Source organism: Mustela lutreola, chromosome 1, assembly GCF_030435805.1.
Source record: "Mustela lutreola isolate mMusLut2 chromosome 1, mMusLut2.pri, whole genome shotgun sequence".
Lineage (NCBI taxonomy): Eukaryota > Metazoa > Chordata > Mammalia > Carnivora > Mustelidae > Mustela > Mustela lutreola.
The window spans coordinates 100,450,102-100,475,935 of NC_081290.1; the positions used below are offsets into that span (position 1 = coordinate 100,450,102).

At 36.2% G+C, this 25,834-nt stretch overlaps 1 protein-coding gene across 1 annotated transcript in view; it reads left to right on the forward strand.

The window, feature by feature from the left end:
• The window catches only part of COL25A1 (collagen type XXV alpha 1 chain), a 473,496-nt gene that overhangs the window by 299,811 nt on the left and 147,851 nt on the right, over nt 1-25,834 (forward strand). The window contains exons 6-7 of the mRNA XM_059171218.1: nt 15,554-15,580; nt 15,727-15,753. Of these exons, the coding sequence (XP_059027201.1) occupies nt 15,554-15,580; nt 15,727-15,753 (54 nt within the window). The remainder of the gene's footprint in view (nt 1-15,553; nt 15,581-15,726; nt 15,754-25,834) is intronic.

Here is a 25,834-nt window from a genome sequence, read left to right on the forward strand (position 1 = left end):
ATTCTTTCTAAAGCTGGTGAAGAGTTTTAATCAAAAATACTTCAGAGAAGTAAAAATAATTCACTTTGAAATGTTTTAATCTTCAAAAAAATTGTGGGGGCGCCTGGGTGGCTCAGTGGGTTAAAGCCTCTGCCTTTGGCTCAGATCATGATCCCAGACTCCTGGGATCGAGCCCTGCATCGGGCTCTGTGCTCCGCCGGGAGCCTGCTTCTCCCGTCTCTCTCTCTCTCTGCCTGCCTCTCTGCTTACCTGTGATCTCTGTCTGTTCAATAAATAAATAAAATCTGAAAAAAAAATTGTGAATTTTTTGAAGTAATATTATGTAAATGTATGTAATTTCACATATATGTTTTGATGGGTTCTTTGGTTTGATAATTTTGATATCCTAACCAAAATTCTTTTATTTTTCAAGATTTTATTTATTTATTTTTAAGAGAGAGAGAGAGCAAGGGAATATGAGCAGTGATGGGACGGGCAGAGTGAGGGGAGAGAAGCAGACTCCTCACTGAGCAAGAAGCCCCATGTGGGACTCGATCCCAGGACCCTGGGATCATGACCTAAGCCGAAGGTAGATGCCCAACCAACTGAGCTACCTAGGGGTTCCCTAACTAAAATTCATAATTGGCTAAATTTATTTTCTCTCTAAATATTTCTAGTCATATTTAATTGATTGCTTGTTTTAAGTACAGAATGTATTTATTGCACCATGTGGAGATTAAAATGGAGGAATGCTATAAGATAGTAGTTAGAAAGCTAGCTCCAGAAACATTTTATTCTACCTTCTTTCTTTGGGTAGGCCACATTTAAACTTAGTTTAAATAATAACTATAGGAAATTCTACTACCTCCTGTAATTAATGTGAGCCTTTATACTTCAGGTTTATTTTTTTCAAATGGCCAGTATATTTAATGCTATTTAATATTTAGATCAGGCATAATCTATTGTTATAATTTACATTCAGTAAATAGTCTTTCTATAAAAAAATACACTGAGGGGCACCTGGGTGACTCAGTGGGTTAAGAATGCCCCTTCTGCTCAGGTCATGTTCCCAGGGTACTGGGATCGAGCCCTATATCAGGCCCCTTGCTCAACAGGGAGCCTGCTTCTCCCTCTGCCCCTCTCCTACCCATGCTCTCTCATGCTCTCCCTCTCAAATAAATAAATAAAATCTTCTTAAAAAGTACACTGAGTTGAAAACAAATCAAAGAAGATGCATCCTGAATTGATAAAGTTGAATAAATATCTAGTATTATATAGTAAGCATAGTTATGACAAAATTTTTTTAAAAAGAATACTTATGACACAGTTCCCTTGAAACCTTTTACCTGGCAACCTGAACTATGGAGCTATTTGGAAAAGAATAAACACAGTGGGGGTTTCAGTTTCCAAAAGAAATCTTATCCTTGCAATAAGCTCAGGGCCACCATTTACACTCGTGTAAGTTGTATACTGTGCAAAGCTGTTCAGCAAACAGACAGGGAAGTCTAAAATTCAGCTTGTGCTTCACTTGAGCTCTGGAATGGGGCTGCATCTACCTGGAGGAAAGCCTCCTTATCTAATTCACACAGTCTCAGTGTAGACCATCAAGACCCTGAATGAAGTATATGCATTTTACTCAAAGAAAACAAACTGGTCTTAGTGGTGGGCATCAGGATCTGAGGTGAGAACAGTGTGTTCCGGAACAAATGCAGAGTGGGCAGTAGGCATAGTCCTGGAAAGAAGCCACAGCTGGGTGTGCAGTAGCAACTGAAGTTGTGGAAATGAGTGAGATGCCCAGAAAGTGTGTTATCGAGGGTAAAATAAGTCATGGGTGGAGGAGGGTTAGTTATGAATTACAGAGAGAAAAAGGAAAAGGAAGTTCTCCTACAGAGATGGTGGAAGACCCAGCAGAAGGCGTTGCCAGAGAAGCTAAAGGAGGAGTTGTTAGCTCTGTGAGCTATAGTCACCAGGTTTCCAACTATGGGTTTACTTAGAGACTTTAGTGGTCTGATGGTTTTCAAAGCAATACTGCCATGGTTTTAGGAATGACTCAGTATTGAAAACGTGGGAAGAGTAAAAATAAAACATTCTTTCTAAAAGTTGGGAGTCACAGGCAGGAGGTAGACAGGAGCCAAAAACATCTCTCCTTTTTTGAGACAGGGGAAGAAATATGTATTTCATTGAGTAGAGTTCATCTTCAAGAGACTGTGCAAAGTTTTTTTATTCCACTTACTATTAGTCTTTATTCTCTGACTAGGGTTGTGAGTCAACAGATGAGAAATTATAGTGACCCCAAAAAGCACAACTTCTAGCTGAAGTCAAATATATCCTCATAAACATTCATTGGAAGCATGTTGGCCATACAGATATCTTTGGCTTTTTGAAAGTCAATAGGCTATTCGGGGAATACTAATTTTGATTCTGATAACTTCTTAGAGACCTCTGTTGCAAGAAATCTGATAATATATTTATTAATACTTACCATATATAAGGTACAAGACTGCATTTGAATTAGGAAGAGAAGAGTGGAAGGAAATAATATTTACAGACCATATGTTCTTTTAATTACTTCCTGCAACTCACATATGAGGTAAATATTGTTTGTTCCGTTCCACAGATGCAGAAACTGAGGGTCAGAGAGGTTAAGTGACCTGCCTAAGGTCATGTTTTAGTACATGTTAAAACTTCCAAAGGCATTGTTTGTTATATTTCCCCCATATGCCTTTCTCCTTGCCCTTAGGGTCCCTGATAGCTTACTAGGAAGCACAAATCTTATACCTAGCATGGTGAGCGGAGTTTTATCAAAGCGTCACAAGTGCTTTAGGAATTCAAAAGGGAAAACGTCTCCAAAGGAGGGGCAAGGAAAGCTTATCGAAGAGAAGTCACTGAGACGAGCCATCAATGATGGGTCATCAATGACCGTGAGATTGTAGAGGGGTGGAGACCGGATGCTTACTGGAGTAACATTTGTACTGGGACTAACATTTCTCTCAGAAACTCAAATTTCTGCTGTGGTTATTTATTTTTTTTTTCTTTCCAAATAGCTCCATAGGTCACGTTGCCAGGTAAGAGGTTTCAAGAAGGTGTGCGATAACTATTTCAAGTCTAATGATACTTAAGGAAGCTTCTTCAGTAGAAAGAATGGCAGGAACAGAGGGACAGCAGTGAGAGCAGTGAAGGCTCCTCTGAGAACTGCTGGTATTCCAGGCTGACTGAAGGACAGAATCCTCATGTTGGGGATCGGGGCAGAGGTGGGAGAGGGCATAAAACACAAAAGGAAAGTTAGGAGCAGATAATAGAGGACTTCAGACAGAGGCAGCAGTTTACACTTCAGTCAGTGGGAATCTGAAGGGTTGCCTAAAATAAAATTTTTAATGATGTAACTACTTCTTTGGAGAATTTTCACACATACTCAAAAGGAGAAGAAAATGGTATTATAAACTGCCCTGGAACTGTCACCCAGCTTCAGAAATTATCAGTGACTAATAGTATTTCATGAATTTATTTTTCCCTTGTTTTTCTCATTTGTTTTGTTTGCCGATGTATTTAAAAGCAAAACCTAGATATCTGTCATTGAATCTGCAAATACTAAAATATGAATCTCTGATAGGGCCTTTTTAAAATATAACCATCATTTCATTATCAACACTAATAAAATCAGCAATAATTTCTTATTATCATCATACCCAATCCATATTCAAATTTCCCCAGTTGTCTCAAACTTGTCTTTTTGTAGATGGTTTGTTTGAATCAAGATCCCAAACTCAGTTGGCATTTAATTGTTATAACTCTTCAGACTCTTTTAGTGCCTAGGCCTCTTCTTTTGAAAAATCTTTTTTCATGTCACTAATTTTCCTACAACCTTTGACCTATATATAGAATGCCCCACATTCTCGATAGATCTAAAGAATTCCTTGTGGTGCTGTTTAACTTGTTCCCCTGTCTTCTGTATCTCTCGTACACTGCAAGTTCCATTTAGAAGTTTGATTAAGTTCTGGTTCCGTTTTTAGGAATAGTCTCTTATGAAGGTATAGTATACTCCCTTCTTAAATCAAGAGGCAGGTAATATTCTGTTGATCAGCAGGTCAAGTGCTATTGGCCTGATTCTCCACAACCTTTCCTGTAACAGCTTTTGGATCCGTGGAGGATTATTGCCTATAATAACTTTTTCACTGGGCCCTTGACATTTTTGGTGCTGAGGAATATGTTCAGAAATGTGCTTTAGGAAACATAATCTGACAAAAGTATGTAGGATGGAATAAATTGAGGGAAGACCTGGAGAGGTTGTAGACTATTCCTGTTTTCCAGGAATAAGGACGCTGGCAACAAACATGGAAAGACAGATTCAAGGGATTTTGTGGAGAATGAAATCTCTGGGACTTGGCAACAGATTCCATTTACCAAATCAAACATAACACTGACCTTTTAAAGTTGGAGGAGTAGTGGTGTGTATAACAAAAACAGGAAGGTCAGGAGTCATGAGTGGCTTGCAGTAGAAATTGAGAAGTTGGTTTGAGAATGATGAGTTCGAGCTGATGATGGCATATCTTGGCTTAGACATCTGGTGAGCAGTTGGGAATGCAGCATTGCAGCCTGGAAAAGAATTGAGGACATAAGTCAGGTAATAATTAAAGCCTTGAGGGTACATTTGATAGCTGATGAAGGGAGTAAAGTGAAAAGAGAAAAGATTTAGACACAAATTTGGACAGTCATGACATGTTTGGGTTTTGTCAACCCTTCCTCCCCAAAGTTCTGGTTTATTTAGTTTTAGTTTAGCCCAGGTTGACTCCTTTCCAGGGCCCTAAAGACTGGCTCAGCAGTTTCCCTTCTCATAGCTTAGCTTTCTTCTTCCTAATGGAAAGAAATGCCCTTAAGACCAATATGTATTTCAACTCACGTTACTTTATTTTTCCCAAAACCAGACTGTAAAAATATGATTTCTACTCTGCTACCTCCTTTCTCTTTCCTCAAATACAATTTTCTTTATTTCTATGGCCCATCTATTATTAAACAAGTTTAATGGAGATAGGAGATGATACGACCTTAAAGTGAGGGAATAGAAGGCAAAAGCAACTTTTCTTCCCTTTAACTTTTGGAGAGCACGAATGGATGTGTTTGGAGAGCAAGGGGAAGAGCCCGAGGGAAATGTATTGGTTGAGAGCGATGATACAAAGCTGGCAAGGTTGGGGAGGAGGCCTCAGTGCCCTGGTAGGATATTATCTTTGTTCCACAGGGAGAGGAGGTGGTGCTACAAAAGGTTGTGGAAATGGAAAGCATGGTAGTTGTAGAAGCTTACATTAAAAATTTTTGACCTTTTGGTCAATAGCAGAGAGTAAGAGACTGGGCTTCTAATTTATAGGGGAAGCTTGAGAATCATAGACAAGCCCTGAGATTCAGGCTCTCCTGGTCTCATTTATTTTTTTATTTTATTTATTTTTTTAAAAGATTTTAATTTATTTGGCAGAGGTCACAAGTAGACAGAGAAGCAGGCAGAGAGAGAGGAGGAAGCAGGCTCCTTGCTGAGCAGAGAGCTTAATGTGGGGCTCGATTCCAGAACCCTGGGATCATGACCTAAGCCGAAGGCAGAGGCTTAATCCACTGAGCCACCCAAGCACCCCACTCTCCTGGTCTCATTTAATAGTTGATTGGTTTTTATTCCTTCTCCATATCTCCTTAGACTCAAAGAGATATCTGTCCTTACCTCTCTGTTGTGCTCAGTTGCCCTTCACAAAACTGCAATGCTTTATAAAATACAATGAATGAAGCAAAGATTCAAGGTGACCTGCAAACCAGGCTTTCTTGAGTAGCCTGGGCAAGATTATGTTGGGACAGTATATTAGGAAGCATGCTGAAAAAAACTTATAAATTAAACCCATGGTGTAAAGAAGGCTATGCTTCTGAATACATTCAAATTCTATGGAGAAGGGTAAGAGTATTGTAGGATAGCTTACACCATTAGCTATAAAATCACAGGGGCTACTGTGGGCATTTAGAGAGCAAGTTGATACTTTCTTTCAACAAAAAGAATGTTTAGGATTCCAAGTCTTTCACCATGGAGTTCATTTTATTTGACCTCTTAAAAATGAGTAAGAAAAAAAAAGCAAAGTTAAACAAAAAAGTTTTAGCAGTCACTTAAAACATTTGGATATAAGGGATGAGGCTAGAGAGAAGGGAACCCTTGGTTTTGATTGGCAGGAGCAGTAATTTGGCTGTATTTAATTTGTATTGTGTTAGAAAAGAAAGCCAGAGTGGGCTTCCCCGATTCCTGCTGTTTTATAAGCCCTTAACTCCATTGAGCTACATCAGTCTTACTTTTGAGAGTCCTTTTTAAATGTTTGGTTTTTCTAAATTTTCTTTCAGTGCTAGATCCCACTAATTGTTTCCTTATGGCAGCTGCTTATGATTTAAGACTGATCGTGGGCACCTATGGTCCCTTGTTCAGGGCTTGAACTGACATCACAAAGGAACTTAAAAGTTACAATCTCACCACAGAAAATGCCCAGACAAGAATAGCTTTAAAAATTAGTTTTGCAATAAGTGGGGCTGGTTTTAATATTTGAAATTTCTGTTTATACTTACACTCTTTTCTGCTGGGTCTCTTTTAATCTTCAATACAAAATGAAAGGTGTAAAGTCTGAAGCTATAAATCTGTTTATAGCTGTAATTCCCTTCCCTGACTTAGCAGAGTTTGACACTATCATAAACACGGTTCTTCTGCAGCAACATTGAATCTGGTTCTTGTATAATTCTTTATATGTGCTGCTTTGAACACTGAGAGTTTTATTGCATTCTTTTCATTCTGGGTGTTTCAATTCAGCAAAAATTGATTGAGCACCTACTATATGCTAAGGGCAACTAGGTAGTTCTAGGGCCTAAAGCGTAGTCTTGGTTAGTCATTGAGTAATGCATTTGTCTGCTTTGGTTTTCTTTTGGCAATAGTTCCTAAATATCAAGGTAAGCTATATTAAACCTTTGTATTCTGGAAACATTTTCAACCATATGCCTATCATGTTTCTTACCACATGGCCCCCTTGTTGCGGCCGGCGTGACAAATCGACCAGGAAACCTGAGGGTAAGAGGATGGTGAAAAGAAATTAAGAGACAAAGATGGGGACAAGAGGGACAGTGAGGAGGATGTCCAACAGTGCCGATTTTATTCCACATCTTACAATCATTTATAAGGCAGACCACAATAGGAGGAGTAATACATCCGTACCCAGTCAGATGACCGCAAGTTTCTATAACAAGTTTACATTAACTATGAGGAACCTCGTGATACCAGGTAGTAGTCTCGGCTAAAGCCATTAGCAAGACAATCCACCAGGGAGTGGGTTATGGGAGGTACAGAACAACAAGGACCAACTAAGAATTTAAGACCCTGACCACATTGTTCCCTTCTGTAGGGAGAACGTGTGGGAAGTCACGTAGGCGAGCGCAGGACACATAGCACAGACACTTTCTCAGTGTTACTCTACTTTCCCCGTCCTTAACCTTGTCAAGGTGTCTGGATTTTAAAGGAGACACAAGTCAGGGCCTGGTTTGATCCTCGACTCCAACTGTGCTGTGGCCTCCAACACCTCCTGATTTTAGGAAATCAGTATGTTTGCCTTCTTTATCCTCAGGTCAAATATCTGAAGAAAAATGTTTATATTTATGTTTATATAATTAAAATATTAAAAATATTAATGGTGTACTTAATAATCACTACCATTGGTCAATCAGGCATTCTATAAATTGTTTCATGGATAGCGTTTGATGTTAGCCGAATAATAAACATTGTTTTTCCCATTTTACAGATGAAGAAACTGAGGCTTAAAGAATTTAATTAACCTGCCAAAATTCACACAAGTGATCACAACCAGGATTTCAGTCTGAATTATGTTCGACTCCATGACTTGAGCTCTTGAACACCAAGACACTTTATGTAGTTTATTTTGAAATAGTTTCTCCAAATTATACCTTTGCTTTTTAAAAATTTTTTAAAGATTTTATTTATTTTTAAAATTATTATTATTATTATTATTATGGTTATTATTTTATTATTTTATTTATCTATTTATTTATTTTTACTTATTTATTTGTTTATTTATTTTATTTATTTGAGAAAATGAGAGAGAGAGAGAGCGAGAGAGCGCACATGAGCAGGGGGAGGGTCAGAGGGAGAAGGAGACTCTCCACTGAGCAGGGAATAATCCTGGGACTCCGGGATTGTGAACTAAACCCAAGGCAGACACTTAACTGACCGAGCCACCCAGGCACCCTGATACTTTTTGCTTTTTATTTTTATTTTTATCTGAAACATTTAAAAAGAAATTATATGCAAACACAAACACACACACGCACGCGCGCGCACACACACACACACACACACACGTCTATACTTACCTATAGGCCCTCCTACATTTTCATGTCAGGTTTTCCATAAAAAGTTTAAAATTTACACATTACCTCTTGAAGTCATTTGCAAAGTTAAAAGTCTATGAAACAAACAATAAAACAAAACAAACAAAAAAAAAAGGTGATTTTAAGAAGAAATGTCCCTAAAAATATGTATTACACCAGTAAAGCAGAAAACTATAGATTTCAAGGTTTTAGGTATATACTTGGAAGAACACAGTTCAAAGTGAGCCTAAGCTAAATGCATAAAACACTTCACTCTGTAGTATAGTAGAATTATCGACATGTAAATAGCTAGGGTCCTTATTTTTCAAGTAAGCATAGATTTTTCCATTATTAATTCTATTTGCGATATGATTTTGTGAGTTTCAGATACTTGCTATAAACTACCAAATTCAATTTATTCATGAATGTATGGCTTAAGAGCATCTATCTCATTGGCACAATGGGCCAGTTCATGCTGCAGTCAGAGAGTAGGCAGAAATCTTACCATCTGTAGAACTTAGGCTTTTATCCTACTTGAACAAGGGAAAATGGGTTATTTCCTATTTCCTTGCCTTGTAGGGGGTCTGTGAACATTGATTAAACCATGTTGGCAAGAATGCCTGAGAAAGGCCCATGCTGGAGAGATTGTTGTCCTTATCCTTAAAAAACTAGGGAAATTACAGCTTTTAAATATGGTAAGCCCACAGTCAGCTTGCAGTCTAAAAGCAGAGGAAGAAATGTAAAAACGGTGTACTTTATTGGTAAGTTAATAAAGAGGAAGTGTGGCTGCACAGTATAGCCACCATATGTCATCTGTTCTCCTTTTACCCAACAGTGACAGTAGAGAATTTTCTCCCCTTCTCAGCTACTCTAATTGGGCAGCCAAGGCTGCTAACAATCAATTTGGATTTGAATACCCCTAAAACCAGATTTAAAATTCTTTATGGTTCACTTGGCTCTTGAGCTCCTGTGTTCATCACAGTTTATGTAGTGTAGATCAACCATTTTCTGCTAATGCACTATGTTATGAACTTTGAAATGAGTCACCATGTTGGTGATTTGTCAATGGCTCTCATGTCCATTCCATTAACTGGTCTTGTTGGTTCTATCTGAGAAATGTCTTCTGAATCTAGAATTTTTCCTTTGCTCCTATGATCATCTATCTCCTGGACCACGGCAGCAACTTTCTAAAAAGGATAGCGTTTCATGCTCTCAGAGTCCCACAGAGCACACTTGATCTTACCACTGCCTTGTTAAATTGATGACAGAATTTGGCCCAGGGACTTGGGTATTATTAGCCAACCTTCCCGAATCTCTTCCTCAAATCTTACTATTCCACGTTTCCACTCCCCACACCACATATGTTCTTACAACCCTGAACTCCTTGTCTTTCTCTGATAGCATGATGTTCTTCCACACTTGTGCGTGTTCTCCCCTTCTGCTTGAACTTCTTTACTCATTCCCAGCTCCCTTTATGTCTGGACAACTTTCAAGAGCCAGTTCCAGTATCATCTTTGGAACTCCAGTTCTCCCACTTTCTTTTCTGTCTGTAGAGCATTCCTTCCGCTGATTACAATGATGTTTACATAACTTTCCTCCAGACTCAGAGCACATTGACTGGCTGGTAGTTGGCTATAGATGCTTAGAAAATAAAACATTCTGGCCTTTGTAACTCTATGGTAATGAAAAGATTAATCAGAAGAAGGGTTGTTATAGTCCAAAAATGAGAATGATCTACACTTTGCAGGGATAAGAATCATAACTTTATTCTTATTCTAGCAGCTCTGGCTGCCAAGAATGTCCAGAGTTGTTTTTTTTTTTTTTTTTTTTTACTTCTGGCAGAATTTAGTTTTGTTTTCATGATTGCCATCTTTAAAAAAATCATTCTCGCTTTAGCTTTTGTCATTCAAAGTAGGTAAAATTTACAGTTCTAGTGAATGAAAGGTCTTAACTGGAATATCCAGATTCCATGAATATATCTTTTCCAGCTATATTTCAATTAGTTTTGTGCAGATTGAAATCCAACATTTTACTGAATCTCAATTATTGTGCTTCTCATTCACAATGCTTTTAGTTTGGCTTAATAATTTAATCAAAATAGATAATAGAGCATGGAAAAAAAATCTAAAATCTTTGTTACTAGGATAGAAATGGATTTGGGGAGGCTGAAGTTGGTATAGGCCAAGATTCATATTAAAGGCTTGGTACAAACAGGATTGTTGCCATAAATTCTGAACATGAAGTCATTTGATTAGGGACTAATTTGAAATTACCACTGGTATTTATACGTATATTGGTAGTAAATTAATAACACTCTAACACCACTCTAAAGAAACGTTCCAACTACTGTTAATAATAAAAGCTTTGGTAACACTTTTTAAAATTTATGTAACTAGGGCTAATAAGATAAAAACTTATTAGAAATAATCACATCAAACATTCTTGTTTATTTATTTAAGCAGACATAATAAAAAATCTGACTCCAACCTACCAGACCAAACCAGAAGGAAAGGAATTCCAAAAGAAGCCTTACATAAAGAGTCATAAATAATGATTCACTATTACCTTATTTACAACCACTAATTTTACCATATTTACTTACCATTGACCTCAACTTTGTTTTAGAACAAAGTTTTATTTTCAAATAGCTGCCAGTCGCTGATACTGATACCTAAACAACAAACACATCCATTAACTATCAAATTGTTAGTTTGGTACAGCTGGGAACAACAAAATGCCATGTAAAATATACTGTAATTCAAATATTCCTTAATTTCATTTATTGCCTATCCTTTAGCTAGTATCAGTCAAAAGACAAAATAATTTAAATAGTGACCCAGCTTTAATTTTAAAAAGTTAATAATCAAAGATACCTTTCTTTCCTCTGTAATATTTTGACCTAGAAGAAAACCATGGCTCCCAAATTTTGAAATACTGTCTGTGTTTACTAAGGTCATCCTCTTTTTCCTTCAAATTCAATCCATATTTGCACTGAAGAGGATCCAATTCAGAAAGAATGGGATTTCAGTTAGAGCAGAAGAAAACACCTGCCATTAATCCCAAGAGCACAAATGGGGTCTGGAGTGTCCGAAGCAGCCACCACAGCTGTGAATGGAGGTTGACCTCTGCTTCGGTTCTGTCTTGAGCTGGCAGGTGCCAGGACGCCATTTAGTCTGCTCAAAAACAACCTCTTTTGAAACAGCAGTATTTTATTGCTCAATTGTGAATGCAAATTTTTATGTGTTCATGAATTAAGGATCCTTTCTTATGGCAAACTGTCTAAAGAAGTCTAGTTTTCATATGTGATTTTGGCATTAGTCATTGAACTCTGGGGAAAAAACTCATCCCTGCTCACCACTGTAAATCGTTTTAGAAAAGTTTTGACCTCACACATGCCATAAAACCTAATGAAGTGCCTTTAGAGGACTGGTACAATGAGAGGCTTGGCCTCTAAAATCTCAACAGCAAAAAGAAACTAAACTTTAAGAAGAAGAAGCTTTTGGGGGTTAAGGGGTAGGAGCAGGGGAGGAGTTCCACTGTAACATACATAAAGTAAGTAACTTGATAGTAGCTGGATTTTCTAGGCGAGTTTTTCTTAATGCTAGTAGTAGGAAGTGTTTAACTGTGGCACTAGACTATTAAACTTTTCAAAACAGACCATTCATGTTTTCTAAATTAGCTTCTCCCACCATACCTTCTATGAGTGCCTAGAATACTGCCAAACTTTTTATAGGCATTTGTATATAAATGTAAAATAAATCAAAATAGACTTAAATAACATGTTATTTAAATCAAGACTGGAATCTCCATTTTATTTTTTAAACTGAATGGTAGGTATCCTCTGTTTTTTGGGGTTTCCTTTGCCTCACCAAAAATAATACCCTACTTGTAGAGCATTAGAGAACATTTTATGTGTGTTAAAAACAATCAAATAAATTCTTTAGACTTAATTTTACAGGGATAGACGCATAGTCTATACCAATTACTCACTAATTGATTCACTGAAAACATTAATAAAACATTAAAATTTTACTGAAAACATAAAGAAAAATGATTTCCTTGGTTTTCCTTTGTTTTAATGGCACAATTATTTTGGGGATAAGAGAAACAAGAGTTTGTTTAGTTGATTCTGTTATCTTAGCTCTCTCTCTCTCTCTCTCTAAACCTCTACAATTACTCTTTCTCTCATTTTGTACTTGAGATCCTGGGGTCACTACAGGATACTCGGAAATGTAATTGTGAGCCATTTCAGAAGGCATCTGTTGAAGGCAGAAACATAGTAATCATTCTTTATGAAAATACAGTTCTAGAGCTCTGTCCCAACACTTATCATCCTAACCTAGTCACACAGACTAGGTTAAAGTCCTGGCTAACTCACTTGCAAGAGATCTAACCTTGATAATCTTTGAATTTTATTTTTGGCATCTATAAAAGGAATATCATAATACTCTCTTCATTGGATTGGGACAAGATTAAATACAGTAACAGGTGAAAGTTCTTTGTTGATGGTAAAATATATAAACTACCAGACATGATATTATTGTTATTATTAAATTCATGATAACCTCACAGCTGTTACCAGAAGTCTCACAACTGAGAGTAGGAATTTAGGACAGTTCCTCTGTAGCAGATACTTAGCAAGAGATATTTTAGTAGACTGATTATTCCTACATTTCCACCTGAAATGACATTTCAAGGTCTTAGGAAGGAGTACTTTGCTAAAACCTTGGCTGTGCTTCTAGTCTAGACTTACACTCGTTTCCCAGCCTTTTTGCCACTCGCAGGTGAAGGTGAGAGATTGATTGAAGGTAACTTTGAAATGCTCCAGTTTCTCAAGTAGGCTGAGCTGAAATATGATTTCAATTTTAAGAGCTGGGGGGGGGGCTTGTATTGATTCCTCTAGAAATAGTATGTCCTGCTAGCATTTTTGTTCAGAGATGAAGAAAATCTCAATGTGGCTTAAGAATAGACGGCTGCCCAAAAAGTAGAAAATCCCAAAAGAGCTACATCTGTATGGCTATCTGTTTTATGACAAAGATAAGACTGTACTACCATGGGGAAAAGATTCATTTTCAATAAATGGTGTAGGGTTAATTTGATCCACACATAGGAAGAAAAACCGTCTTGACGTTGACCTCACATCATGCACAAAATCAGTTCTCCATGAATTCAGATCTGAGTATGAAAAATAAAGTAATAAAACCTCTATTTTTTACTTTATTTTTTTATTGTTGGTTTTCTTACTTTGTTTTGTGTACCATACCATCTCAAGTAATATAAGTTTAATGTACAGTATTATATTTACTTTAGGTGTACAATATAGTGAGTCAACAATTCTATACATTACTCAGTACTCATCATGATAAATGTACTCTTAATTCCCTTCACCTATTTCACCCATCCCCCTCTCCCCTCTGGCAACCACCAGTTTGTTCTCTATAGTTAAAAGTCTACTTTTTTGTTTCTTTTTTTCTACTTTGTTGTTTCTTTTGTTTCTTAATTATCACATATGGATGAAATCATATGGTATTTGTCTTTCTCTGACATTTTACTTAGAATCATATACTCTAGATCCATCTGTGTTACCACAAATGGCAAGATTTCATTCTTTTTTATGGCTGAGTGATATTCTACATTATATATTTATATAACATCTCTACTTTACTTATCTTAATTTTTTAAAAATTTGATTCCAGTATAGTTAACATACAGTGTTATAGTAGTTTCAATAAGGCTTTTAGCTTTTAGAATAAACATAAAAGAACCTCTTTATGTCCTTGAAGTAGCAAAGATTTCTTAAATGAAATACAAGAAGAGAAAAAAAGAAAAAAATGTTAAATGGAGTTTTATTAAAATTAAACTTCTGTTAATCAAAACCCAGTTAAGAGAATATACACAGTACACAGAGTGGGAGAATATATTTGCAAAAAATAACTGATAGAAAACTCATATTCAGAATAATGTAAATTACTCATACCTCTCTCTTGATACATACAGATATTACAATATGTAAAGAACTTCAGTAAGTCTAAAGGACAACTCAATAGAAAATGGGCAAAAGATATGAATAGACACTTTGTGGGTGAAGATGCAAAAAGGACAAAACATGCATTAAAAGGAGTTAAACTAATTAATCCCTGAAGAAATACAAGTTAAAACAGTGTGAAACTACTACACCTCCCACCATAATGTCTAAAACAAAAAAAGATGGAAAATACCAAGTATTGGTATTGATATAAGGGCACTGAAATTCTTGTAAACTGGTGATGGGAGTATAAATTGTTAGAATCACAATGAAAAACGATTTGTCAGTACCTACTAAAGCTAAACATATTAGGTATTTTCTATAGCCTAATAATTCCATTCCTAGATTTACACCCAACAGAAATGCATACAGTTTTTAATCAAAAGACATAAACTAAGATATTTGTAGCAGCACTATTTTCAGTAATCAAGACCTAGAAACTCCTGGAAACAAATGGCATCGACCAAGTAGGATAAACAAGTAAATTATGGTTTATTTGCATGATGGAATATTATAAAGCAGTAAGAACAAACTATCTACAGCTACATACAAAATTATGCATATATTTTACACTTACTGAGCAATGGAGGTCATACGCATACTGGTATGATTCCATTTCTGTAAAGTACAGAAAGAGACAAACTATTTTGTCAGAGGTCAGAAATAGTAGTTGAGAGTAATGATAAGAAAATGTTACCATAAGCCCTCTAGTTTTCCTTAGTTGGGTTCTACTTGCATAGGTACATTTAACTTGTGAAAATTTATTTTGCATATTATGTAATTAAGACATGTGGACTTTGTGCACTTTTCTCTGTGTATGTAGTATGGCAGTATATATAGTATATGCTACGTTATAGTACTATACTTTATTGGTATGTGTACCAGTATGGTATAGTACCATGCATACCGGTATATGATATATACCATACTATAAATACCATTATACTAACTATATATATAATAGTATATGTATTATACCATTTTCACATTCTAACCATCTTATAATTATACTTGTAGCCTAAAATTCCTTGATAAACCTCACTGATGGGTATACCTCTTTGCCCTTTGCAGGCATGAATCTTGCAGATAACTGCTGATCTGTTTAAGTTATAATTTTTTAAAAATTTATTAAAAAGTGTTTTCTTTCTTTCTTTCTTTCTTTTTTAGGGCCCTCCAGGTCCAAAAGGTGATAAGGTAAGAAAACGTGTAGCAGAAACAAATTAAGTTAGTGGAAATCCATTGGTATGGTCTATGCTATGTTGTATTTTGGTCTTTTTAATGCGCATCACATATAGCCTTTACACTAAAACTGTTTATCATCTCATCTTCCTATTCTACAGGGAGAACAAGGTGATCAGGGACCTCGGGTAAGTTGTATTCTTCCAATCCTGGGTAGAAAATTAATTTTCAGCTCCAAACTTATTGAATTAAAGTAGCTTTGGCTTTTATAACTGTGTTTGTGTCATGGTTTAGAAATAGCTGGCAAAAAATGCCATACCACTTGTAAGTGAAATAGCCTTAATAATAATTAATGGATAAATCCTGTAGCATTGCTTTAACTTGATACCTGTAAATAGGACACTGTACAATAATTAGCCCTCTGATGAAGGGCCAGAATCACTACTAAAAAGTCAGTAACAGCCACCATTCCCTTGGCTATTGGGTCCTTCAGATTTGCATGCATTGTTTTGCAATAATGAGGCCATTTGGATTCCTGTCAAATTTGACCTTTTTCTGCAGTTAAATTTTATGTGCTATTGCATAAGTATGTTATATTATAGATGAAAATATTAATGCATTTTATATTTTACTTCTTCATCATAAATTTGAATAATACTTATTTGAATTTCTTAATTTTATAGATTTTTAAGCAGATAAAAGGTGTAATATAACTTAGCATTCCAGGGAGGAGGGGCATTCTTTTATTCTGCTCAAATGTGGCTCTTTTAACGATTATAACACAATGGTGAATGCTTTGTTGTTACCTTGGTAGTGCCAAGTCCTCTGCTTCACATCTGTGCCTTATTACCCAAATGTTCAGACATACTGTTCCAATGATGTAGTGGCTCCGTTCAGACATACCTCTCAATTTTCTCATGTCACTATGCACAAGAGCGAGTATTTGGTTGAAGAGTCATTTTTTACAGTGGAAAAGCACATTTAAAACTTTCAGGTTGAAAACAGAAACTGTAGGGGTTTTGTAAAATGCGCTGTATGTTGTTAATTACTGAATTCATTTATATTGCAGTAGAGATTTTATTGCAAAAGATGTAGTTGATGCAAACTTGAAAAATTTGGAGTCTTATCTCTTTGTGTTTATTAAACTACATAAAATGTATGCCATGATTTGTTTTCCTTTCCACTCTTCAGCCATTTCTTTCTATAAAAATAATGACCATGCCTCCAAGCATTTCGTTTCTCGTGCTGTCATTCTAGCTGATGACTAGCTTCAAGCTAGTGGTTGAGGAGATTAAACATCATGATATCTGTCATGGATGTGAATGGAATAAAATTCTCATAACCTTAAATGATTAGAGGATAGCCACTTGCTTTGTATGTGGTGATTATTTCACATAGCGTGTCTCCATGTATTGAGTATCATTTCTTTCCGCACGAAATCTCAAAATCACTCAACTTATCCTTTCCAGGTAAGAGGGAAACTGTTTCCATTCTGAGAAATCTTCTTTTGGCAAAGGAAGTAAAGGGGTGGTTCGCAGCTTAGCTGTCATCAGCATGCACACAGTCCTCATTTTCAAAAAGGTGTGTTGGCTTTCATCGTTCCAAAAAGTGATGATGGATGATAAAGCCAGGCCAAATTTTCAGGATGAAACCTGAAACCATGTGAAATTCACCTGGTTTCATGTTGCATTACAAACTAAGACTTGGACCAGTTACCTTGCAAGTTTGGCCAAAGTTCATGAACTACTTTGACGAACCCAGACTGCCTTTCATACAGATTTCAGCCAGTTTTCACACGGACTGAGGCCAAGTTTCACACGGTTCAGGGCCCATTTAGCATTTCAGGTGGAAAGTGGCAAAAATTGATCGCATTTTCCCCAGAATTTTGCTTTTTGTTTGAAGGCATTTGGATTGATTTTATCATGCAAGGTGAATCTTCATGGATTAAAAATCTAAAATGTCCTGGGAGGTATATGTGAAATAGAATAAGAACCTACCAAACTGCACCTTTTCTCAGATTCCTAATTTAGAAACAAGGCAGGTCACAGATAATGGTCTCCAAAAAATAAAACTTACTTTCTAGTAAGAAAATATTAGGTACTGATTAGGAAATGTATCATATCAACATAGTAAAGTGAATTGTTTATAATTTCCAGAGAATCAAAAGTAAGTCAGAACAGAAAAGGTCTTAATTTTAATGAGAATTCACTTTACTCACATCCTCCGTAGGCACACTATTCCAGCTAACATTCATGGAGACTCTCTTTTCTAAAATGTCAATCTTTGTATTTGAATGCCCTGCCCATTTTTATCCTATCATAGTTTTTGAATTCAACTTTTTACCATTTGTTTCAAGTAATTTATTTCTTCCGTCATTAACAATATGACCCTTCATCATTTCAGTTCTTTGTTAGTTATCAACTGTTATAGGATTTCTACTGTTTCCTTCAATATGGGTTCCCCCTCCCCCCCTTTTTTTTCTTTTTGACTTCCCAACTGTCAAACAGGAATATATTAAGTCATATTATGCAATTCAAAACAGGAAAGTGTTGAAGATAATAAAGACATTAAGAAGGTAAAACTATTTGGAAATACTTGTACATATATTTAGTAATATAATTGAATTTCTTTTATCTTCAGATACCATGCTTAATATTATAGAAACTATAAATGGATCCTCTTTCTCTCTCTTCTACTACCACCAAATTCAACCTACTATCATCTCATCTTCTTGACTACAGTGGCAGCCTTCCAAATAATCTTGCTTCTTCTTGACCCTGTATAATCCACTTTTTACACAGCAGCCAGAGAGATCATTTTGTATTATAAATCACATCATTTTACTCCCTGTTTTAAACCTTAAGATGAAATCCAAACCCTTCATGAACCTTCAAGATCTGGCCTTTGCTTAAGTCTTTAACCTTATCTCACACTACTCTTCTCTTCCCCCCCGACCATGCTCCAGCCACAAACTCCTCTATGTGTACTTCAAACACATCACACTCACTCCCCGCTGGATGACTTTCTATTTGCTGTCTTCTGGTGATTGAGATTTCTTCTCAAATACTTCCTTGGTGAGACTTCTCCAACTACCCAATCTAAATCTGAGATTCTCCTGTTTTGTTTATTTATTTACTTGCTTGTTATCTGTAAAACATGCTGTACCATTTACATAAACTCTATGAGAACAAGGGCTTGGTCTATCTTGTTTATACCATCAGCTAGAACAATAAGGACTCAATAAATATTTTTTGAATGTTAAAATAAAATATTCTTACATCACTACTACCCTCAAGTTGCTGATAATATCATGGGTACTCAAGTGAGAAAACTATTTGGTTGTGTTAAATGCCTTAAATCACAATACCAAGAGATGCTAGAAAAGTAAAAATTCTTCCATTTTAAAGAATCATTGGACACAGTAGAAGTGGTGACACTTGAGCTATGATTTGATAAATGGGTAATCTTTAGAAGAGAAGATGAAGAGGGAAGACGTTACACATTCCAGAAAGAAGAAATAATATAAATAGTACTATACAATTGGGAAATGACAGGATTCATTTAAAGACAATAACATTTTTTATTTGCCAAGGATATAAGTGAAATATAGAAAAATTACATTATGTAGGCTGATTTTTTTTTTTTTTTTACTGACGGTATATTATGAAGTATTTTGAATGTTTCAGTGTGATAGGCAGAAAGGAGACATTGAAGATTTTTTTAGTACATTATTTGATGTATATTACCACTGGACTCTTTGGTATTATTACCAAATGTTCTTTGTGAAAATCTTCCTGATGATGGTATCTCACATAGAGTGGAATTGGAAGAGACTTGAAAGAAGACCAGAAACTGTCAGTCACCCAGGATAAGTTTGTAAGAACCTGGGCTGTAAGGGTAATGACCAGTCTTCAGGGAGAAGTGAGCAGAGAGGATGGGCTGGCTCAGTTTGAAACACTGAAACACCCCTTCCTTAGAGGAAAGAGGTCACATTCAGCAGAATACTCTGTCAGAATGAGAAGCTCAGCAGTGGGGAGGGGCTATGTTGGTGAGCCAAAGGAGGAATTCCAAGAGTCACCAAAATATGAGAGAGAGCTCATGTTTTTTATGCAGACTGCGATATTAGTTTATTCTTATATAATGAGAAGTTTGGAGAAGGTAGTTGGTGGTGTGATTAACATAATTCAATGATGTAACTATGGAAGCCTCTGTGAATCTCTTGGCATTTTCTTCATGGTTGGAGAAGGCTGTTTCAAGTCCAGCCATCACATATGTATCAGCAGGAAGAATAAAGGGGGAGAAGTCTTTTTCAAGAAAACAAAAATTTTCCTGTGAATTTCATAGTAGACTTCAGCTCACATCTCATTACCCAGGCAGTGTCACATAGTTACTTTGTAGCTGAAAGTGAGCCAAAGAGATTGGTGTTGAAAAGGAAAGTTGGGTCATCTTGTAATCAAACCAAGGCCAGTTCACTCATTGATAAGTAACAGATAGAGACCACACCAAGTGAAGTTGTCACATAAAGGAAACATTATTTGCAGCAAGTAGGAGATCACAAAGCATAATTTCCAAAGCTATGACTCACTGAGAAGGGGTAAGTGGGTTCCTTTTATTTATGGTTAGGATAAATATTCAGAAAAGAGAGATTTGCCATCGCATTTAAAGGCGGGCATGAGGTTGCATAGGCATACTGAGAAAACATGCTTATACATGCATTGTACATTATGTTAATCAAATTTGTGCTCCTCCTTGGGCAAAGCCTTTAACATTATACTGAGGCAAATCTAACCATTGGACAAGGGGAAAGGGCTATGGGAATTGTCTAAGAGCTAGCATAATTTGGGTGGGATCTTGGGCTCATTATCTCTCCAAGGCCTTGCTTGAATGCAGGATCATACCTGTTTATATGCTGGAATCATATCAGTTGACCTTGAGTCTAGGTTTCTGTGGAGACTGCTGTTGGATTTATTAGTGGGGTCTGAAAAGACACAATAGCTGACTGGGGGGAAATGGTTCTCTGAAAAACAAACTTTGAACTTTCTGCTGGATTCAACTTCATTAGTTCTATGGGACATGTTTTCAATATCACCAAGAGGAATTGCCACAAGTGCCAAACAAAAATTCAAAGAAGAAAAACCAGGGTTGACATTAGTAGAGGAGAAATTAATAAGAGTCTTTAAGCAGAGGGTAGGAGATTAATTCAATCCATATGGGATTTATATCCAAAGCTGTGATCATTGGTAATTTGTGGCCAGGGTCAAGTTAAAAAACAAACAAAAAACTGCAGTCAGGGAATGAAATAGGACGATACTAAGGTGAAAATTCAGCATGAATTATTAAATTGGATGTAGGGACTAATGTTGAGAAAGTGGATAAGGATAGGGCTGAAGTTTCTGGCTAGATAAAATTGGTCAGAAGACAGAAGTATAAATATGTTAGTATTTAGTCGTGTTGAATTTGGGATCTGGATGAATTATTTCACTGGAATAATGTAGCAAACAATTGGAAGCACAAGACTGGGAATCTGAGGTGGTATCATAACCGTTCCATAGCTGGAGTGTCCCCAGTGAGAATAGAAACTGTGGAAGTGGAAAAATTGTGCATGAAAGGGTGACATGAGAACCACTTAGAAATATCCACATTTAGGGATTAGAAATATCCACATTAGGGTTAAAGAAAGAGAGTCAGAAAAGAGAGCGAGCATTCGTTCAAAGTCAAAACCAGGACACTACAAAATCTGAACATTAATGGAGGAGCTACGTTAAAAAATAAAAGAGAAAAGAAAAAAAAATGAATGAAATCCTCTTAATAAAAAGAAAACCATAGGGATGAATTCTATAAAAAGCCTATGATTTTGATGTTTTGGAGTCACGAGATATTTAGGGAGTACATTTTGTTAAGCAGTAGAAGCCAGATCGCAAGAAGTTAAAAGGTAAATGGGACGAACATTGACTATCTTTGAATATTGTTGATGGCATATGATTTAGTGCAGGAGAAAGTGGGCTAACTTTTTTGGCATGAGCTTTCTGTCAGTGTTCATTGAACCAATTTTGAGCTTACAATTTTAGGTTTAATATAGAAACCGTAGATATTGTTTGGTTTTATTCTACAAGACAGTGGTTGTTAGATTTCCACAGCTGAATGCATCCTGATCTTTCCTCCTTGTTTCCTGGGGAGATGTTGTTACAGATTTGCCATTAATCTTCAGTGCATTTGTGCAAATGTCCATACTTCTGCAGTTAGGCCATTGGGCTGTATGGTAAGGATGGTGCTTTTTCTGTGATGTCAGTCACCAAGACTTCATTCTGTTTCATCCTAAGTTTGTGACACAGAGATCTAAGGCTATGACTGTACCCTGCAATCAAGCAGAGGTTGGAGACCTGCTGTCAGAGTTGTAGGGGCATTCCTAGGCTAAACAAACATTAGACCAAGAAGTTACACCTCACATGTCATAGTTATAATTATTAGTCTTACAAGTAATTAGGCAAGTTGCACACAGCATCTCCAAGGCTTACTACAGTTCAGCAAGATAGGATATGAGGGAAGAAAAGTAGGAAAAGTGCATGCAGTGGGGTGAGATGATTATATACACATGGGCTGGGGTCAGACTGGATGGGACCGAATTCTAACTCTCCCACTATCTGCCCCTCTGGTTATGACAGGGATTAAATAAAAAAGTGTATGAGAAAACCTATAACAAATCCTTGACTGATCAAAGCTGATCATTCTCGCCATATTGCACGTGAAGAATCTGGAGTGAACTCACTTGCCCAAGTTTACATAATTTGTAAGTGGTAGGAAAATGAATTCACACCCAGCTCTCTCAACCCCTTGTTTGTACCTTTCCTAGTGGGTCAGGCTGCTCCCCTACCAACAAGTTAGTTATTGAAGTCATCAACCTCAATATGAAACAATAGGGATGACAAAAAATACCTATGGCTCAAATAATAACACCAATAATAATGATAAGCAATTTTATTGATCTCTTAAGATGCACTAACCATTCTATGAAGATGTATCTTATTTCAACAGCCCTATGAATAGTTGCTTTCATTGTTTCCATTGAACAGATGAAGAAACCAAGATTTAGAAGGTTTAAATATTTTGTCCACAATAACAGAGCCAGTTAGTGGCAGAGTCAGGTTTTGAGGCTGGGTACTTCCAGATCACATTTTCCATATATTTTCTCATTTATCCTTAAAATTAATGCAGTGATTTAGTTAACAGAATAATAAATAATATGGCCGGTTTTTAAAGATCTATTTATTTATTTTAGAGAGAGAGTGGAAAGTGGGGGGAGGGGCAAAAGGAGAGGGAGAAAGAGTATGTCAAGCCGACACCCTGATGAGTGCAGAGCCCAAGTGGGGACTTGATCTCATGGTTCATGAGATTATGACCTGAGCTAAAACCAATAGTCTAGTGCGTTACCAACTGAGCCACCCAAACGCCCCATAATATGATTTTTTTTTTTTTCCTGGTGAGACTTGAGCTCAAGCAGATTAAATGATTTCTACATGTTCACATACACACATCTACCAAAGGACAATGCTGGGAGTCAGACCCAGATTTCAAATTCTGTTCTCTTTCCACGATCGTAAGCTGCCTTCAGGTGGCTGCTAGTACCTTTTCAACTTTTAAGTTCCATGCCTCTGTGAATGAAAGTGAAAAGTCTGAGGAACACAGTTGCAAATAGGAGCATCTTTTTTATTTGTAGTCATGGTCACCTCAGTCTTTACAATTCATTCACTGTTGACCCTCCAGAAAACAAATGGGCGAATGCATCACAGTCATACCCAGGAACCTCGTGTAACGTAATTGGGCAGGGGAATGCTAATCCCCATTCAAGGGACATCAGAATACCCAGTTCCCTCGTTATAATACAATTTTTCTTCTCAACTTGTCAGAACCAATTTGAAAATTATAGTATAATATTAAAATCCTGCTATATTAACTAGTAGTGACTTTTTTTCTTTAGGATAGATAACCAGATGAATAAAGTCTGTTTTCTGCTGTTTATAATGCTGTATTTACATGTTCTCCAAGATACTTTGATTCCACTTTTTTTTTTTTTTTTTAAGATTTCCCTTATTTATTTGACAGACAGAGATCACAAGCAGGCAGAGAGGCAGGCAGAGAGAGAGGAGAAAGCAGGCTCCCCTTGGAGCAGAGAGCCCGACGCGGGGCTCGATCCCAGGACCCTGGGACCATGACCTGAGCCAAAGGCAGAGGCTTTAACCCACTGAGCCACCCAGGTGCCCCTTGATTCCACTTTTATTCTGAGCCTCTCTGCAAAAGATTGTTTTATATTTCTTCATCAGTCACAGAACCTGAATGTCAAGTGTAAAAGACTCAAGACCTTCAAGACTTTTCCCGTTGTTTTCTGCACCCATTATTACTACTATCATTGGTCTTATAAGAGGACTTCTTGTTTGCCCAGTTCTTAAGAGCCTCTGCCCTCGTCATGAACCACAGCCCTGGGAATCACAATGGTACTCAAGGCTTTGATGTTAGTGGCTCATATTTCTTTTCCCTATCTTTGTGACTTAAAAACATATTTTTAAAAATAAGCAAAACTGTTCTAATGCTTAGTACTGTCTGTTTAAATTAGGGTAGTATGTTGCTCTGAAATTGTGGTAAGTTTACTAATCAAACTTGAGTAATAAAATGAACAAATATCATGAATTTATCTTTTGACTATATATTAATCTTCTAATCAGTTGGCTACCATCACCTTGCCAAATAACACAAAGGCCTGGTAAGTGAAAGATTTAGTGGTTATTGGTCTTAACATCATCAGCCAACAGCTGGTTTTAAATGAGTGCTGGGCTCTCACAATTTCAGTAAGCCACCCAGGAGCTCTGCTTAACTCTTTTCATAAAATTCTTTCTCTTCCCCATGTATTCAAGTAAATTTTCATAACAGCTGGGACTACGCAAAACTGATAGCATCTTAAAAACATCTTCAGCAAGAAAGATTAAGTTCCAGAAAAGGAAAGCATTTAGAAGTTTATTTTATTATCTTAACCTTTGTTGACTCGAATGATTAAACAGATTCTTTGGCTCTGCTAAAACATTTAGGCCTGGATATTAATTTGATGTCCTTATTGACTTAACCCTTGCCTTTCTCTTCAGCCCTAATGAATACACTACTTATTTGGTACTGAATGTATTGCCTGTGAAAAGGGAAGGGATATAATACAATGGTAAGAAGTAAATTGTGAAAAAATTATTTTAATGCTTTCCAGATTCAGCAGAAGTTGGCATGGAAACAGTAAGCTCGTTATGATTTGCAAACGTTCTTGTTGTATTTTTTATAATCAGAGTTCTCTTTTGAGTGTTCTCTGTCGTACTTCAGACCACTAAGAACTGGTATTGAATTAAACCTAGGAACATTTGTATATGTGTCCCGATGTGGTTCAATTTAAAATAAATAAGTTATTTTTGCATACAATTGTTAATATGTAGACAATATTTCCCTTGGAATTCAGTGTTGTGAATTATATCTCAGTTGTTGGTTGTATGGGTGAGTGAGCCCATCAAATAAGAAAAAGAAAACACTTTATAAGTCTTGTACTTTTTTTCTAATGTAAAAAAATTATGTAAGTAAGCCTGTAAATATAGTAATCCAGTTGGGTAAACTTTTATACAAAACATTTAGAAGTAAAAATGAACAATTTGCAAACCCTTGTATTAAAATGACAACAAAATAGTGGAAAGCTTGAGATTTGAGCCTTTACCTAAAGATTCTATTAATGACCATGGATGTTTTAAAATTAAATAAAAATCCATCCTAAACATATCCTCTGACAAGGAATTCTGAAGAATGATTCTAACCAGCTTAAATAGCCATGGGGTTTTCTTTCAATGTTTTTAATGTAGTGACCTTTGCAATAAAATAATTATTCATTCCATTTTATGAAGTAAAGGAAAGATTTCATTTGTCCCCAGTCTTATACTCATTGTTTAAATAAACTACAGTAGTCTCCTTTTTACTTTTGTACATGATTTATTTTGTACATGATTTATTGAAAGGATATACCTTTCAATCTTCTCATGCTAATGTACACCACTACACATTTTTCTTAAAAATGAATGGAATGAAAATTTTCAGATGAGAAAGGATACAAGTATATATATTTAATACTATTCCATTTATATTTTTGTCTGAATTTTTATAAGTGCCTATAGGTATTTTCTAAATAATTTAAATAATTCCTTGATACATTCATGATCTTCTATCAAATACAAAACTATACATATTTTATTCTTT